The sequence below is a fragment of the Arvicanthis niloticus genome, chromosome 7, assembly GCF_011762505.2.
Source record: "Arvicanthis niloticus isolate mArvNil1 chromosome 7, mArvNil1.pat.X, whole genome shotgun sequence".
In the NCBI taxonomy this organism is placed as follows: Eukaryota; Metazoa; Chordata; class Mammalia; order Rodentia; family Muridae; genus Arvicanthis; species Arvicanthis niloticus.
Window position 1 is genome coordinate 49157085 of NC_047664.1, and position 18924 is coordinate 49176008.

Sequence of the window (18924 nt, forward strand, 5' to 3'; positions counted from 1 at the left end):
GCCCAAACAAGCCCTGAAAAATGATAATGCCAATAGATATGTTGTTGCTAATCTCACAGGATCCTACCCCTAGACAAAGAACTACAGGCAACTAATGACTACTGAGAGAGGAAAATTAGCCTTTCTCAGGAACAAGACACCTAGTTGGTTATCTAACACAAAAAGTGCCCTGAAACCATATATACACAAACAGAAGTGGGCATGTGTGTGTGTGCACACACACACACACACACCCAAAACCCAAAACCAAACACACATGTAAATGTAACAGTGATAAAGAAAAAAAGACTATCTATTTGAAAGAGAGATTGGGGGTGGGGGAGGTGTGGGAAGGATTGGAGGGAGGAAAAAAGAAAGTGATATAATTATATTTCAAGTAAAATGAATTTTAAACAATTCATAAGCAGTATCTAATTTTAACATCGTTCCCCTTAAGTACTTGCTTTTGTTGCTTTCATGGCAGTGCTGTTACCTTTTGAGCCCCCACATCTTGTAAGTGCCAAGTTTGCTTTCAATCAAGATTTGATCCCTTGATTTTATAGTTTTGTCTGTGCTGGGGTTGAACCTTGGTCTTGCCACATGCAAAGCTGTTATTCTACGATTGAGCTATACTCCCAGCCTGACTTCTCTGGTCTCATTTTGGAACCACTCCCATGCCAACTGGAGTCAGAAATGAAGACACTCTAATCTATTCCAGAATCTCCACAATCTGTGTCTTTACTACCCTCTTCCCCTCTCCTGGGGCCTCAAACCCTCCTTTTCTAATCCCCAGCCTCTGAAACTCTTCATGCTGGTGGCTGAAGCCTGGGTTGAAGATTTCTTTTAGTTCCTCTAAATGACTGAGGTCTATAGCCCTGGGGGGGGGGGGGGAGTCCATGCTAATGTACAGGCTAGAGTTGAAATGACTGACAGACCTAGGATCCCAGGAGCTGGTAGTTCTTATAGATTGCAGGTGGAGCTGGAAGAGGACATAGAAGAAGAAGAGAAGGGAATTAACTCTGGTCTATGTTGTTACTGTTAGTGCTGTTTGTTTTCTTAGTTTTTGAGTGCCTAGCGTGCAGTCTGTATGCACAGTCCCTCTTTTTAAAATCTTATTTTGTATTTTTACCAAGGTAATCCGCTTTGCTATAAAGAGCCACATGGCACTAAGCCAAAGGAAAATGAACAGGCTTCTCTTTCTCTCTTTCCACACCTGTTCCTGCGCTGTTCACGGTTGCTGGTTTCTTCTGGCATTTAATGTTAGAGAAAGAGTGCCTCTGTCCTGCTCTGTCTTGGTTATTTGGAGGTTAGGGTGTATCTTCTCTTCCAGTAGATGAAGGTTTCACATCTCAAGTTCTGCACTTACAGCTATGCCCTTTCAGTCATCTCATTTTAAAAATAGATGTGTACTCTAACAACCTTCTCCACTGAACTCAAACGGGCTGTGGTGACCAAGGCATTCCTTTGAACAACTTCCTGGCTTTCATTTGAATTAGTGACTGCTCTGTTGAAAGCCAATTTGCTTAGCACTCTTTAACTCTTGTCCCAACTTCTAAAATTGAAAAGTAAAAAAAAAAAAATGTTCCAACACAATATCCATATCTCCCACCTTGTCTTCTAGGCTGGATGACTGCAGAGACACTGTGGTTCTTAAAGCCTTCCCATTTGTAATCTCACAGGGCTTTGATCCCGTTCGCTCTCTCGGCCAGGTCTACTTTTTTCCTCTGAGACACCTCTTCCTAACAGGTGATGCTTGAGACTGGCCAGAAGGTGACACGTAATGAGGTAATTTAGTTCCTTGAACAGCCGGTTGGATTAAATGTCATGACCTGGCCACCGTGCTGCAGCTTCCCTTACCCTCTGGAAGGGTTTTCAAGCTGGGTGGTCCTCCTCAGCTTGTTGTCCTTTCTCTTAAGGCTGCCATGCTGAGCCTTAGTCTCTGGCATGCATCACACACAGCACCACTCAAGATATGAAAACAAGATGTTCTTTTTGTTTGAGACAGGGTCTTGCTATGTAGTCCAGGTGCCTTTAGTTTCATCATGATCTCCTCCTTCATCCTCAGGAGGAGTACCAGATTATAGGCATGTGCCACCATAATGCCTGATATAAGTTGTTCTTATATTGTTAAGAGTACACAAAAACTAAGAAAAAGCAAACAAGGTACCCAAATGGACTGGGTGAGATGTTGGAGACTGGTGCTAAAGCTTTGAATCTGCATGTCCAGATGCCAAAGGTTCTTGTCCCCAGTTGTATTTTGATCTATCAATAGAGATGCCCGTGGCTAATAGCAGAGCATGGAGCAGGACACTGAGAGCGTAGGACACAAGAAGAAGAGGAGGACTCAGGAAGAAGAAGTGAAAGCAGTAGCAGCAGCAAATAAAGCCAGACAGCCATGTAAGTTTTCAGGGAAGTGGCCAATGGCCATTTACCCGATTGGGTCTGGCAGGGAAAGGTTTAGGAGTAGCCCAGTCATTGAGATGGACAAGGCATTTTAAGAGGAACTGGTGTGTGTGTGTGTGTGTGTGTGTGTGTGTGTGTGTGTGTGTTCCATTCGTGGAACAGAGATAGCTCCTGGGCTGGGAACTCAAAATGGTGTAGCTCAAACTACACACTACACCTAATAATACCAAATGTGATATAAATCATTATTAAGTTGCCTTGTTTAGGAAATTAGGAGAACAAAAAGTATGCACACATTTGGTACAGATGCACTTTCCACTGACTGTATTCAACCTGAATGTGGCTGGATCTACAGATATGGAAGCCAAGGACAGACTGCTTATTGTCTGCTCCACCCTTGCTCTACATGTAAATATCCCAATGTATAAAACACAAGGACTTTTATCTGATTTGTTCATTGATGAATCCATCATGGTTTAGAGTACATGCTCATGAGTATGGGAAGTTTTTAATGAATAAGCAAAAGCAAGAAGTCTTACTTTGCCCTGGACCTACAACACCCTCCCCAGGGGACGGAAACAGGCCCTGAGTGTTTTCCGTGGGCATCTGTAGGAGGCACACTTGCACTTTGGGAAGGGTGAGACATATCCTATCTATCCAGAGCTGTTCTTCTACCTGCGTTTGTAGTTTGATCCTTTGGCTTTGCCAGTCTTCTGGTCGATGTCCAATCTCCATTGCCTTCTCCTTCATCACAGACTCCAATGGAGGCTGTAGGTCACTTCCTCCCTTGAGCGATTCTCCAGTCCTTCAAAGACATAATGATTAAAGGGTGTAGATGTTTCAGCTGCTCCTCCCTGGGAGGAGGGAGCTCCTGGAGAAGTTAATGGGGTAGGAAACCTTTTCCTCTTTCAAAAAGCAACCTGGCTTAAGTTCGAAGTTCTACTTTACAAGGTTCTACTAATCTTAGCACTTAAAAAATAAGAGACTGTGGGCGTGGAGTTCTTCTGAAGCTCTTAGGAAGCTCCAAAAGCTGAGTCTCTATAACCAGGTTTCACAATTTTTCCTATATATGCATAAAAAGAAAGAAAAGACACAACATTCTGTACAGCCCTCCACACTTTTGAAAGCATGCTCACAATTTTCACCAGCTATCCTAGGTGTAAACTAGGAGATGAAAAATATGCTTCTATTGAAAAGATGGTCAAAAGCTTAAATAGTTTCTCATCTTGGATAAAATGCTGACAAATGTCTTTTAAGGACATCCTTCCTCATTCCAACTTTGGGATTTGCTGAGAAATTAAAATGCTTATATTGGGATGCTATGTGGTTGCCTTAACAATGTGAAGTGATGTCACGTGAAGGCCTTAACTTTCTCATGCCGGGAACATTAGCCAAGGAGCAGAGGTTAGGGGATAAAAGCCCCCAGGAAAAGGGGCCTGAGGATGGGGGTTCTGCTTTGCAAAGGAAGGAAGGTCCCGGCACACAGGCGTAAGATACGTATATAGAGAAATGGAGAGGTTTCTCAGTGGTCAGGAGCATGGGCTATTCTTGCAGAGGACCTGGGTTCAGGTTCCAATACCCACATGGTAGAATACAACCATCTGTAACTCCAGATGCAGGAAATCTGACATTTTCTATGTTGGCCTCTACAGGTGCACATACATGCATGCAGGCAAGTATTCATACATATAAAATAAAAATTCAAATATTTAAGAAATTGTTCCTTGGCTATTTGCATCTATTATATGGCTAATCTCTCAACCTAGAACTGACCTTAATACTTGCATGTAATTAAAGTAGTATAAAATCAAAAAGGAGGAGGGGGGATGGGATAGAGGGGTTCTAGAGAGAGGAAATGGGGAAAGGGGATGACATCTGAAATGTAAATAAATAAAATATATAGTCTGCTCTCTCTCAGAGCATCAGGGCAAGACCAGATATCGAGGACAGAAGGCATGAACACACATATCCCTCCCATCTCAGTCTTCATGCTTGGCACACTCAGAAGCTGCCAACCTGCCTGTACCTTTCTTCCTCATCGCTGCTGGTTTCTTCTTCATCTGTCAGCTTCTCTAGGCCCTCTTCTCTGGGCAGTGTCTGAGAAGGTTTCTTTGGCCTTGAGCATGGATCCTAGGGCAAACATAATGATAAGATGAGACTACCTGAAGTTCCTGAATTTAACCTGGCTTGTTAAACCAAGAAAGCAGAGGAGAAAGAGCCTACAGAGATCCACTGGGCACCCTACTGGCAGGTGTAGGAGGGTAAGGCTTGGGACGGTGAAGTACCTAGAACACAGCCAGATGTATGACTAGCATGAGCTCTGACTCCTGCCAGATTCACAGTCTGCAAGGTAATTCACACAGTTGTAAAACAAACCCAAGAAAGAGTAAGTGCCTTGCCTAGTCCTCGAGATTAGTGAGTCGTGTAATGAGATATGCAGTGGAGCCTTCTCACATCAGGTCTGAACTTTTCCCCACATTATGAGATAGTCCTGAGTGTGTCACATAGATGGGCCTTCTTGGGCCTGACCCAGGGAGTCATGGGGAAGATCAAAGGGAAGTCCTAGAACTCAGTCAGTGGTCAGTGAAGGTAACTGTAGTCATCATTGATGCTATACACATGCCCCAGACTGTAGCATGCTCCCTTCTCATTTTACAGGATGAATGGAATGTGACAAATGACTAGAAGTCCTGACAGATGGGGAATGAGAAGAGTGGGAACTATTCCTCACAGTGAGGCCACAGAGTGTTTAATCAATTGAGTTTGTTTGTGCTATCCTTCTCTCCTTTCCACAGAAACATAAGAGGACAAAGTCTTTTTTCATTTCTCTGTTTATTATGAAAGCCACTGTCCTTGAAGAACATAAGAGGCTGGACAGATTTATTCTCAAGTTTTATCAAGTGGTGGTAAATTGCAACCTGATTTTTATTTTTCTTCCAAAATAGTTGCATGGCCTTGAGTCAGGGTATGCTTTTTGAACCTATTTGTCGTTGTTGCTGTTACTGTTGTTATTATTATTTAATGGAGACAAGCTTGTTGGCTTGCACCTGTGATTTTCAAACTGTTCTTGAAATCCTAGGAGGTATAAAGAGCCTAGGATAGGAAGAGACAGGGTGAGCTTCAGGTTGGTCCTTGGGCTCCCATGCCCAGCTTAATGTGGAACAAAACTGTCTTCTGTGTTTTTATGTACTGTAATATCTATTCAAGTCCACCATGAAAGAGTGGATCATTTTCCCATGGAAAACACATGTTCTCATGGCTTAGCTAACTGGATGTCAGTGGAATGTGGACTATCAAACCCCTCTTTTTTTCATGGTGGAGTCTGCACATGGCTACTCAAAACACACATGTCCCACTGGTTAGTGCAGGCCAGGGAACTGTAATCCTGTCCTGGGCTTTCTCTGCCCAACCTTACACTAGCTGCCCTGGCCTAGTGTCCTCTGTTAAAGCTTCCTTTCTGCTCCAGACCTTAGTCTTTGGGCTTCCCTACTTTTTCTAGACTTAGAGTCTCATCTAGTCTCATTGCATTAACTCTCATATGGATCTTGATGCCATGGAAAGACAAACAGTATGCCAGTCTCCTTATTCAGGAAGCAAAAGGTAGTCAAGTTGATCAAGTTAGACAGTGGGATAATGATTCCCAGAGGCTGTGGTGCTGAGATGGAAGTAGAGGGTTTCATCCAGGTAAGATGGCCCTTGCCTAGAGATCTGCTGTAGAAGACAGTGCTTTCGGTCAACAATGATGCACAGTACCTGACAAGTGTTCTTACACCACCACCAGACAGATCAATCTGAGAGATACATGGTGCTTAATTTCCTCATTGAACATGGAGATAAACTCAGAAGTTCTTTCTGTTTATACTTATTGATGTCCAGCTTCGTGAACATAGGAGACAGATTTCTATTGGGTGTGGTTTGCCCCTAAGAGTTCCTATAAGAGTACCTATGTTGGAGGCTGTCCACAGTTAGAGGTCATAGGAACTCATGGAACCTTTAAAAGGTATAGCCTAGCAAAAAGTTCTCGGTCACTGAGATACAAGACTACTCTGAGAAGGGAATACTGGTCTCATGAAGTGAGTTTTGGAAAGGGCAAGTATTAACAAGGGCCCCAAACTGTTTTTCTCTGGATTCCTGTTTCATAGCTGAGTTCTTGTTTCTGCACATGCCTGGACCCTCTTTTCATAGACTTTCACTGACTGAGTCACATTCCAAAATTGGCTAAATAAAACTCTTTACAAGGCTGTAAAGATGCCTAAGGTATTTTATGTAACACAAAACAGACTAACACAGCTTCTTTCTCAAAGGGAAAAAAGACCATTTCTTCAACACCAGTGATTTAAACAAAACAACAACAACAACAACAACAACAACAACAACAACAACAACAACAACAAAAGACCCGAGGGTTCTTCTAAAACAAAGGTGTGTTTTAGGAGTTTTCTAACCTAACCTTTTAATTATCAGGACTAAATAATGGCCTTGTCTGTTCTAATCATTCAACTGTCATGTCAGATACAAGTTTGTTTGAAAGGTGTTGAATATCAGCCATTCGCAGGTACATTAGGTGCTGAGAGAATAACCAGCATTATTATTCCCATAAACATGTGGTCCAGCATGGGGAAGGGACACATAGTTTGACAACTCTAAGACCATAGGGAAAAAAAAATCCCCTCTTATCCTGACCCTGTGCACCTGGTGTTACATGTCAAACAGATCATTCTAAAGGTGGTGCAGGTGGGCTGGGGAGATGGTTCTGCTGTTGTTTTTTTTAGAATTGCTTTTTTAGAGGACCCAGGTTTGATTCCAAGCACGCACATGGTGGCTCACAACCATCTGTGGCTCCAGTTCCATGGAATCTGACACCCTCTTCTGGACTCTGCAGGCACCAGATACACATGTTGTACACAGACAAACACACATATGCATGAAGATAAAATAAATTTTAATTAAAAAGGTGCCAGGCTAACACTTGAGTATTATACAAATAGACTTTGTTGTGGGGAGCATTAAGGAGTGGCTGAATGAGCCCTTCCAAGCCTAGTGCCGCTGTTAGAATAGAGCAGGTCTCTGAACTCCAGGGGAGGGTGGCTGTTTTAGCTGCCACTTATCTGAACTCCGTCTGGAATAGGCTCTTGCTATTTTGCATTGTTATGAACTTGGCATCCCAGCAATTCCCCCCCCCCCCCCCCGCAGGAACAGTACTCCTGGCTAATGAGACTGAGGCTATCACATGTTATTTGCCCCTGGATTGCTCTCTCCTGCTCTCCATTGAGTTTTTAGGTTTAGCTTAGTGCTCTCTCCAGTGCCACAGGGGCCTGAGTACAAACAGTGCACGCAGAGAAACAAACAACTCCAACTGTTTCTCCTCCAAAATGGTCAGCAGAGAGCTTCTTCCCAAGCAAGGGTGGCTATTTTAAAACTTTTTCATTATCTAACCTCATCTAGATTTTTTTTTTCTATTTTAAAGAAAAACTTACCACCAGGAAATCTCCAGGACAAAAACATCCAAAGCATTAAAGTTCAGCTGACAATCTTTCAAAGGTAGCATTTTGTTCACCTTAAAATAGAACACCTAATGTATTTGTGTTTGCTGAAATGAGTGCTGGGAATTGTAATAGATACTATAAAGTCACCTTACATTTATTGAATGCCTAATGGTTTCAAGAAATGCTGTCATATGATTTCTGCTGTCTATTACCACAAGTCTCTGGGGTATGGTGGAGAGGGGCTATTGCTGCCATTTCACTATAAGAAGTAGCGTAAGGCCTCATTTTTTTTATGCATAAAATGAAGAGAGTACTTGCATTGCCTGGAGGTTGTTGCAGGCCTGTAGACACCAAGTCAGGTCTTTCTCTGTGTTTACCATTGTGATACATGTTGGTCCTGCTCTTGAGGAGGTATTCAGACTTGCCTGTGCTCCTGAGCAGAGCTGGGGGAGAGCTGGCAGAACCGTTATCTCAGTCCCAGATGGGAGCTGCTGCTCTGCCCCATGCTGTCTTCTGAGGTTCCAGAGCATCTCCACGGATGCCAGGACTCTCTCCAACAGGTGAAATCAGCCCCCCTTGTTCCCAGTGTGATGGGACTAGACCCCTGGAGTAACACCAGATGGACAGTGCTGGCCCCTCACAGCCTGAGGGTACTTGAGATGTTGCAGTTGTTTTCTTCTTGGATAGCTTATGGCCTGGATTCATATAATCCTTCAGGCATGTGTCCAGCAAGTCACGCAGGGCTTCCAGGAGCAAGGGATGCTCCCTAGGCCTGTGTTACCCCCTTTACCCATTTCCGCTGTCCTTGGGATCTCATCTTGTGCTTTTTCCTGGAATAACTCTTTCTGATGGCATCAATCCCAAATCTCAGTGTCAGCAGATGTTACTCTTCTGAAATACCTTCTTAAATCCTTCCAGAGGGCATGTGCTCTCTTACCCGCTCCTCCCTCCCTGTCTTCTTCTCCCCTCTCTCTTACTCACATAAGAGCCATGCAAGAACCTTTCTGCCATTATTGTAGGACTAACCACACCATGGTATTCTTTAAATAAATATCTATTTTTACCTCTTTGAATTTGAGCCCTCCCAGGAGAAACCTGGGCCTCCCTCAGCTAGGCATCTAGCCCTGTGTATGTCTTGTACAGTAAAAATACTCACACACTCTTGGAGTGAAATGACTTCGGTAACAGTGACCACAACAGTTTTCCTTTCCTTCTGTTGAGAATGAAGGCATGGGCTGCTATAAAAGTCTCTTCCCCTCTTTGTCCCTAATTTAGGATCCATGTACCAAGAGGCTTCCAGAAGAAAGTTTTCAAAATTGCAAACACTAGACTGGTTTTGTGGAAACCAATGAACAACATCATGGGCCTAAGAGAATCACAACACTGGACATAAGAAACAAGGAAATGGGCTTAGTTGGATATTTAACTAGCCTTAGTGGGTATGCACCCCAGAGCCACACCTAGGTGTGGCAATCTTTTCTGCATGCTTGGGGAGTAAGAATTCTGCTCTCAATTAACATTGCTATTTTCATCACTCTTGACTAACAAAGGTACTTTGGCTAGACAACCAACAGCCTAAATTTAAACCCCTGACTCCTAAGTTTTATAGACCCCAGTCTAACAAGAATGTTACTGGGCAGGCTGGCATTTAACACTGTGCTTTGGTGTCCCTGTGCCACCAGCAGAAGAGTCCCTCTAAGGCTTTTTAGTATGACCTGTCTCCCTGTGTCATTCATGCTGTTATAGGTTTGGCTGTAATACAGCATGTTGATGTTGGGTTCATGAAATCTATTTGTTTACAAAGTTTCTCTTGGGGCTCTCATGAAAATATTTGAACTAAACTTTAAAACTCTGATTGGCAATGTTCAGAAAGTTTTGGAAATCATCAAATTGACATAATGTGTTAAAATGGCCACTTACACGTGCTGCTGATGGTAGTATACATTGGACCAATATCAGTGGGAAAATGCATGGTGCTATTTACTGACGTTAAACCGCCATACACCACAGGATTGAGCAAGCCCTGTAGCATGAAGGGTTATTACACATGCTAAGTGCTGTTTCCAATACTGGACATATACGACTTCATTTGGCCTCAAACCCCTCTGAGGTAGCATCAGCTTTATTTTATACATGAGAAAAATTAAGCAAACATACACTAAATATCTGCCCAGAATTACCCAGCCAGTAAGAACTCTGGCGGCTGTTTTGTCAGCGAACTTGTCTACATACCGCATATACTATATGCCTCTCCCATGCTTGCCACTGAAGAGTGTTCTTACAATCTATGTCCATCAGAAGAAAAAGAGTAAATATATTGTGGTTTCTTTTATAAAGGAAAACTAAACAAGTTGCTTTAAAAAAAAAACGAATCTGTAACATGTCATGTATTGATGTGCTATAAATTCCAGGTATATAAAGAAAAACAAAAACCAAAACCAAAAAAAAACCACCCAACAACAACAACAAAAAACCCAGCAGACCAACAAAAATATGCTATGGTTGGTGAAAACTATATTCACAATTAAGTGAGCATACACACATTACATCTCTAGAAAGATATACAAGGACATAAAACATGTAGTTATCCTGAGCTAAGAAACATGGGATCGAGGAAAATTTTCAGTCATACTGAGAATTCTATACTATGCTCACAAATTGCATTTTGAAAAAGAAAACTATTTGAAAGAGAATGTAACACCTTCAAGGCGCAAAATATTTGCCTAGTAGAAATCATGACGATGAGATGTTTAATTGTATTACGAAGGGTCTATTTTATTTTAAAGGTATTTGCTTTACACTCTTCTACTACCCCATCCAGCTCAGGAGCCAGCACCTCCTAGATAGTTCATGATGAATAAATGAATGACGTACATAATGAATTAAATCAAGTAAAACTGACATTGTGGAGATGTGTCCTGCAACTCTATGTCATAGAAGACTGCACCTCCACGTAGAAGCTGAGCTTAGTCCAGGACTAAGATTAATGAGGTCAGATGGCGGCTGGGTTTTATGTCGAGCTAACTTACATCCCTTCCCACGTACTTGTACTTTTAACTTCTCTAGGATTTGCTATAGAATCTGTAACAGTAGTTCTCGACTGGGGCAGTTTTTTTTTTCCCTAGGAGACATCTGGTGGTGTCTGGAGACATTTTGTTTTGGAGGGTGTACTACTCTTACTTGGTGAGTAGAACTAGATTCATCTGACAGGGCATAGTCCATCCCCACATCAAAATATTTTCTACCAAAAAAAAAAAAAAGCCAATTATCGAAATAGAGACATCTTGAATTGCAATGACAGTACTAGCTTATGTACTGGTGACTGACGCTGTTGGATTCTTGTTCATCAACCTGGTTATATGCTGATACCCATGTGTTTGTATTTTCTCTCAAAAATACAGCATGCTACACTGTCTTCCTAAACTGTATTGGTGTTTCATCTCTAGATTATCTGCCTTATTTTAAATCTAATCTTATCAGTGAGGAACCCAGACATTTCTCTTCTACCTTCCTGCAGCAATCACCCAGAGGAACTGAGAAATACTAGACTATTCGAGGAGCAACTTTTCTTAGCAATCCTGGATAGAACCTGTGAAGAGATCAGCTGTGTGTGGGAATTATTCTCTTGAATGCTGGGTAATAAGGCTAGTTGCTAAGAAACTATGGAAGAATAAGAACATCTCCAGGTTTCTCAGGCAGAGTGGGTGAGGACAGCAGGAGAGCAGGAAGTACCCACCCTGGGGAAGACATAGTCTCTGGTTCTTCAGGCTTCTTTTCTAGCATGACATAAGGACAGACAGGCTGCTGAAAGGTTCTCTGCCAGTCAGGTACCAGAGGCAACAGAGAAAGTCCTGCTCACTTGAATCCCAAAAGAGTTGAGGCCTATTTTCCCCGCAAGGTTTGAGGGTGTTATACACTAAGAACATGACAAGGTCAACTCCAGTGGTTGCTTCCTGGCTCATATGCCAGGGATATGGGAATCACCTAGCTACTCTCATCTCCATTTTTCTCCTCTATAAAATAGATTGATCAAGACTCTAATGAAGTCAAAGATGGAAACAGGGCTTTATAATTGACCAGTTCCGGTCCAAATGTTATTCAACCCGCAGCCACTTGATTCTTGGTATATGTTTTTTTTTTCTGGTAATATATGTTTAACTAAGGCTTACTCTGTTATAGTAGCACTGGAGACCCATTAGGGAGAAAGCTGTTATCTACCTGCTAACAGAATTGAAGCTGTCTCTGTGTAGATTAACTCCTTTAAGAATTAATTCAGTTGGATAGGCCAATCACCTGGCTAAGAAAAATCACTCTAGTGATCTAGTATAGAGATTTATTTAGATAACTTGAGAAGAAAATGCAGAATGCTGTTCACTGGCTCGTCTTTTTCTAGAACCAAGCGAGCTGCTAATTGGGAATGACTTTTGCAGCATCCTGCTTAGAATGTGTCTAACTGACCCAGGGGAGCTGAGTCCCGGATTAATGACCACATCCAGGAAGCTGTGTTTTATCACTTGGGTTCTCTTGTCTTCTGTTTCAGGTTTTAAGGCTAGAGGAATTTATTCAACAACATAAGGCACCTCAACAGGGAATGGAGGCACAGCCCTAGAATTTAAGTTGTGGTATGGTAGAGAGCCAGATAACTTTTATATTTTTGTGCATTGATTAGGGACATTTCTCTTTTCCTTTCCAGCCCATCTACATCCCCAGTGAGACGTGCTGACGTTAGCAGTCTTTTTTATGTGCCCCCTCAGCAGTGCCAAGTGCTTAGGGAGAAGAAAATCAGCAAAAAAATCCATTTGCAGAAACCATGAAGGAAATGGAGTTCGGAGGAATTATCCTTGTGGCTTCAAAAAGAAAAAAGCCTGTCAGATTAATGTCCTTCTGAGCAGGCGGCCTAGCAGAGGGGAAAATGTGGGGGAGGGAGCCTCAAATTCATCCAGCACCAACCACAATAATAGCCCCCAGCCCTCCCTGCACACCCCTGTTTCTATTTCCTGTCACAGCAATCTTGCTGATGTCACTTGCAGGTACACCTAAGGGTGGAGCCTGGTCCCGTGAGTTGCATTTGTAGAAAGCTGTATCATTTGCCTAGGACTGCAGTGATGAATTTCCACTGGTTCTTGGCTTAAACAATAGAAATGTATTCTAGTCTAGCTCTGGAGCCTGGATGTCTGAAGGCAAAGTGCTGGCTGGACTGGTTCCCTTTTCAAACTCTGAGGGTGAACCTGCCCAGCCTATCCATCATCTAGGCTGCTGGCAATCCTAGCTTTTCTTTGTTTTACCAGACACATTATTCTAATATCTGCCAGTGGCCAGCTGGCTTCCTTCCCTAAGTATTTGTCTTCACATGGCCTTCTTCTAAGGCAGTGGTTCTCAGACACTATTTGCCCATGGTCAGCTGGCTTCCTTCTGTAAGTATTTGTCTCTATGTAGCGTTCTTCTAAGGCAGTGGTCCTCAACCTTCCTAATGCTGAAACCCACAATAAAGTTATTTTCATTGCTATTTTATAACTTCAAAAGTTTTGCTACTTTTATGAATCACAATGTAAATATTTTGGGGGGTAGAGGTTTGCCAAAGGGATGGCAATCTCAGGTTAAGAACCATTTTTCTAAGGACAATAGTCATTGAACCTAGGACCCACTCTAATCCAATGTGACTTCAACAGATTGCTTCTACCCAGTCTATATTCCCAAATAAGGCCTCCTTCTCGGGACTGGGGCTTAAGATTCTAACACGCCTTCCCCAGACATAACATTAACTCACAGAAGAGGCACAATGTGGCACTCTGTTAACATTCACATATACTTCACAGGTAGAACTCAGTCAACAAGTTACACTTAGTTGGCTACGGTTCATAACTTGCTAGTGCCTCCTGGACACAATTCTCTCAGTTCCTCTGTCACTTCTTCTATGCTGTCATTTTACCCCATACATTTTTTTCTGAAAGGAAATGAAGGAACCTGATACTTATGTGCCTTGGACCTGTGATAACTTTTGTCTCTTCTTCTCTTCATTAGAAAAGGAGAATGAAATAAAACAGTGCCCTTCCAAGACTTTCCCAGGCAAGTTGGGCTTTCCCTTGGAGTTGATAAATAAAGTCCTGACTAGAATAACTCTTGGTTCCTATTTTGGCAGCAGGAACCATAGAAAGCCACACCTTTGGTGTTACTTAGTTAATTACTGCTCCGGGTTTTTAGCACACTTCAGACTCCAGGTAGGAGAATAGCATATAACAAAGCCTGAGTCTTGATCCCTGGCCCCCACCCCAGACTCTCTTTGCCCATTTCTGTGTACCTTGGTGTCCAGCATGTTATCACCCAGTCCTCCAGGCACCAGTCCTGTCACCAATTCTCAGGGGAGACCTTGCCAAGATGGTGACTGGAAAATTTTGGGAGGCCTACCTAGTGTACCACATGTTAACTAGAAAATTGGGGGCCCTTCTAGGGATTCTTAATCTCATTAATGGAAGAATTTAAGGACAGACAGAGGAAAGCTTGTGGACCGTTTCATTAGAGTTTAAAAGAAGAAATCCAGGGTAGCCAGCCTAAATCTAAGCAGCTACCCATGAGAGGGAGATGGAGGAGGGGAAGAATTAAAGCCATGTCATTCATAAGCAACCACATGACACAAGGAGGAAGCGATAACTTAGAAAATGAATGAGAAAACCCCACATATCTGGGAACATCTTGGAAGGCCTGCTTTGTTTTTGTTCTCTTTTTCTAATAAAGAAAGGAAAAAAAAAAAAGAGAGACAAAAGTTATCATATGCCTAAGGCACATAAGTATTAGATTAGATTGAGGAAGTACATAGCTGTCTAGAAGGCACCATTAAAGTTTAAAGCTTTCATTGTGGTGATAATCACCAGCCAACTAACTGTTACTTGTCAATTAAGCAGATTGTTTTTCCCTGCAGACTCTCAGGAAAATGAGGCCAATAGCCATAAGAGAAGCTCAAACACCGGTAGCAAGCCTGAGTGGCTCTCATATTTGTCATACACCACCATGGGCACAAGAAGGAAAGGGAAGGAGTAGAGTAAGGGACAGACTATATGATAATGAAAATGGTTGCTGTCTTTAAGCCTCTCATTTTGAGGGAGATACAGGTTGATAACCATAGCAAACCTGGTGGAGACATGTAAACAACAAAATGCCACGGTTAATAGTGTATTTATGCCAGTAACATATGCAAATATTTATGGTGGTTTGAATGAGAATGGTCCCTATAGGCTCATGTATTTGAATATTTAGTGCCAAGTTGGAAGAACTGTTTGGGAAGGATTAGGAGATGTGGCTTTGTTGGAGAGGTGCCACTAGGGTGGGCTTTGAGGCTTTAAAAGCCCACACCTTTCCTAATTAGTTCCCTGTGTCTTGTGCTTTGTGGATCAACATGTAAGGTCTCAGTTTCTGCTCTTGCCATGATCCCAGTGTGACTGTCACTGACTCTAACCCTCTGTAACTATAAGCTCTAGATAATCACTTTCTTTTGTAAGTTGCATTGGTCATGTTGTCTTATCACAGCAAGATAAAAGTCACTAAGACAACATTTTGGTTATATTAGATCTTTTCCTCCTCATGACACCCACAGTGATGCAGGTAGTACTTTATAGAATTTGAAGCAATACATTCTGGCTTGGGAAGGCCGGCAACTTCAAGGCCATGAAAGGTTGGGTAGGGGTCTGCCAGGAGCACGGGTAGGAAAGGGAATTCTAAGAAGCAAGATTAGCAAGTAGAGTGGGGGAAGGATAGGTAGTGTTAGAGTAGCAATAAAAGCCGGTTAAGGACTCTCTGGCCCAGGTGAGGGGCTAGTATTCCAGTTGTGTTGGGACAATTGCCTGGCTAAGGAACCACCCCTAGGAAGGCAGGCTCACATTGAGTCATACTAAAGAGATAAATAAAATAATTTTTCCTTTAATGAGATACTGTTCTTTTCCAGAATTCCTGCTTAGTCTCTCCCATGACACAGTCTTTACAAGAAGCCACAATCTGTCACTCCACCTGTCTGAGGCCTGAATCTGAAAGGTGCAACTGTTCTGTTTTTCTGTCTTTCTTTCAGATGCAGGCCAGAATGGTAAGTGTGCTTGCTCTGATACTTTGAGGTTCTTTACTCTTTCTTTGAAGCACGGCTTCCTGTCCTGTGGCTGCTCACCCACTATGCATCCACCAGCTTAACTGGTCTGGCTGTTTGCCTTCTCTTCTGGTCTTCTCCTGGCAGCTTCTGTGGTTTGCAGCTTGCCTGTCCTGGGGCTTTTCTCTTTTAAACTTTAATAAAGTTGTTCTTCAGCTTCCATTTGAGTTTATTTTAAATTTGTTTCATTAATGAGACTAAGAATCCAAATAGGGGACCCCAAATCCTCTCCGTATAATTTGTCAACCATGAAGGAACACCAAATTTCCAGTGACAGAAGGATGGATGCACGACATAAGGCTCCAACTGGTGGCTGGACACATGACAGTAGTCAGGGTTGGGAGAGTCTGGGGAGTAGTGATTGGTGGTGAGTTAGGTTGAACCAAGATTGGAAAAAAATAGGGATTGCAGACTTTCAGGAGGAAGGAATGGGCCATCTTATTGCAGAAACCTTCAGAGTGTATATTTTCTAAGTTTATGAAATATAAAATAGTTCTTTTTTATTGTTGTCATTTTGTCTTGTCATGTTTTATTTTAAGAGCCAGGATATTAACTATGTTGCTCAGGTTGTTCTTAAACTCCAGGGCTTAAGCAGTCACCACACCTTAGCTCCAAGCAGCTGGCACCATGGACATGGACCGCAATGCAAACATAGCCTGTAACGATTTATGGAACACCTCTAAGGAATCTACTGATGTATACCATTCTGAGAGTCTTGACCACGACATTGTGTAGAAAGCAGGGAAGAGACAGCCAGGCTTGAGCCAGAGGATCCACGTGACATGACATGAGTGTCTGTAAGAGTGGGCTTAGGAAGGGACTGGGGTTGAGAATGAGAGACCTGGGAGATGTTAAACCGGCCCAAGATGAGTCACCTAAGATACCAAGATAGACAACCCATGTGGGAATAGGTCCCTTTGGGGACATGGAAACTGAAATCATGTGACCATTATCTCAGCAGAGCAGCTTAATCACAATATCCTAACATCTTAACGACCAAAAGCTCCTGCAAAAAGATTTTGCTCACAATAGTAAAACAATATTTTATTAATTATTATTATTATTAGTCGTCGTCATATTGCTTAGAGCAGTTCCTTTTTCCTTAATATTCTCCTATCTAACTAAATCCAGCCGATAAAAGTCTAAAACTCCCCCTTTGGTGGGATTGCTCTCCCTTTTTTGGAGACGGCTTGGGAGGTGGCATGTGTGTGAAGTCCACCTGTCAGACTAACAGGGTGTGCTCCAAGGCGGTTTCCATCTCCAGGCCTGAAGAGTGCTTAGCAGCATTAGTGTGGTCAAAAAAGTTGAAGCCACACTTACAGAAAGCAGCTCTGTCCATGGTCATGCTTATGACTAGCAGTCATTCGGGTCCTGACTGATCCTCAGTCACTAGAGGTGACACAGAGCTGTAGCACCGACTACCAGATGAAGAGTAGAGAGCAACATTCCCAGAGTGTGAATCTCATGCATGCTACTTACTGATTATGCATTGGGAGTAGATTTACCTTCTCTCTGGGTCTCTGTTTCCTCAATTTCAAATTAGAGATAATAATAGCATCTATGATATAAGATGGCTGGGGGCAGAAAGAGTTAATACATGCAAAACAACTCAGTCTCCTGGTTAAGGAAACAGTTCTATTAGGTAAGCCAGTTTTTATGGTGCCCGCTGGTGTCACATACATAGATAAAGCCACTTTAAGCTCTGCAGAGCACAGTAGTCACTGGAGCACTAAGAAGGTGGGAGACACTGAGGGAGGGAGACATAGAAGGAACATTGGGGAGAAAGGGGGAGAAATGAGGAGAGCGAGGCCTCACAATGCATCTCTGCAGAGATCCTTTCAAAGGCATCTTGAAATCCTAAAATAATGGGGCTTAGTCAGGGCATACAGACTCTTGAGGTCTTGAAAGTACTCAGGGTTATTAGGTGTGTAACGCAGTAGTTTGAGTCGTTCCCCCCCCCCCCAAGCCATAGGTTTGCTCCCTAGGGGTTGTGGTACATGGCCAGGGCCTGAGGGCACAACACAAGTCTCTTTGAGGTTTGATGGATGGCAAGGAAAAAGAGACCTCTATATACATTTTGGTCTAACCAGGTTCCAAAATGTCTCTTAGAACCTGTTACCAGCCTCTTCCACCAATTCTCAGTACCATTAAGAACCTGTGCTTTAATTTCATTTAAAAGTTGAAAGAAAAATCATTGTTAGCTTGGGTTACATTTAATCTATCAATACAGTAATACAATTTGAATATACTTGTTATAAGAGAAGGGGGCAGGGAAGTCAAGGGTGCCTCAGACCCACAAAGGTGACAATGCACCTTGGAGCAGAAGGACAGGAAGAGTCACCAACCCTGCAGTCACTTAGCTCCAGAGTCAGCAGCAGCCTCTCACTTCCCACCTTTATACAAGGCCCTAAAGGCTTCTTTGTCTAAGACTATAAATCAGACCCCGTGACTTGCAGCTAAATTTATGGGCCACCTCCCTTCACCCCTAGACAGCCTTCCTGCCTGGCTGGATGTCCTTTATTTTGTTCAGAGGACACAGGGAGGTGGTGGTGAACCTCCAGATCCCATTTAGCCAGAAACTCCCAGGGGTCACAACCTCCATTCCCAAGCAGTGAGTTTTTAAGATTTACCTCAAGTAGAGCATTCTGCAGCTTCGCACTGAGGGCAGCTTTCTCGTCTTCTAGCTGCTTTATTTCCCTTTCGGATTTTGTCTTCATTTCTTCCAATTGAGCTTCGACTTCCTAAATGAGGGTTAGAGGATTAGCCACAGAATGTAGGAAAACAGGCCACTTAAGCATTCACACTTTGCCTTATTTCTGAAGGAGATCAAAGAAACTCATACAATAAAATGCTGTAAGAACACATGATAGTAGAATAAAATGCTGAAAGAACACGTGACTTTGAAGTACATAGTCAATCAACAGAAAC

The 18924-nt window shown here is 42.7% G+C and overlaps 1 protein-coding gene across 2 annotated transcripts in view; it reads right to left on the bottom strand.

The window, feature by feature from the left end:
- The window catches only part of Fam184b (family with sequence similarity 184 member B), a 102158-nt gene that overhangs the window by 24325 nt on the left and 58909 nt on the right, over positions 1-18924 (bottom strand). For both annotated transcript variants that reach the window (XM_034508205.2, XM_076938464.1), the window contains exons 6-8: positions 18627-18737; positions 4409-4512; positions 3058-3187 (exon numbers count right to left, since the gene is read on the bottom strand). In XM_034508205.2, the coding sequence (XP_034364096.1) occupies positions 3058-3187; positions 4409-4512; positions 18627-18737 (345 nt within the window). The remainder of the gene's footprint in view (positions 1-3057; positions 3188-4408; positions 4513-18626; positions 18738-18924) is intronic.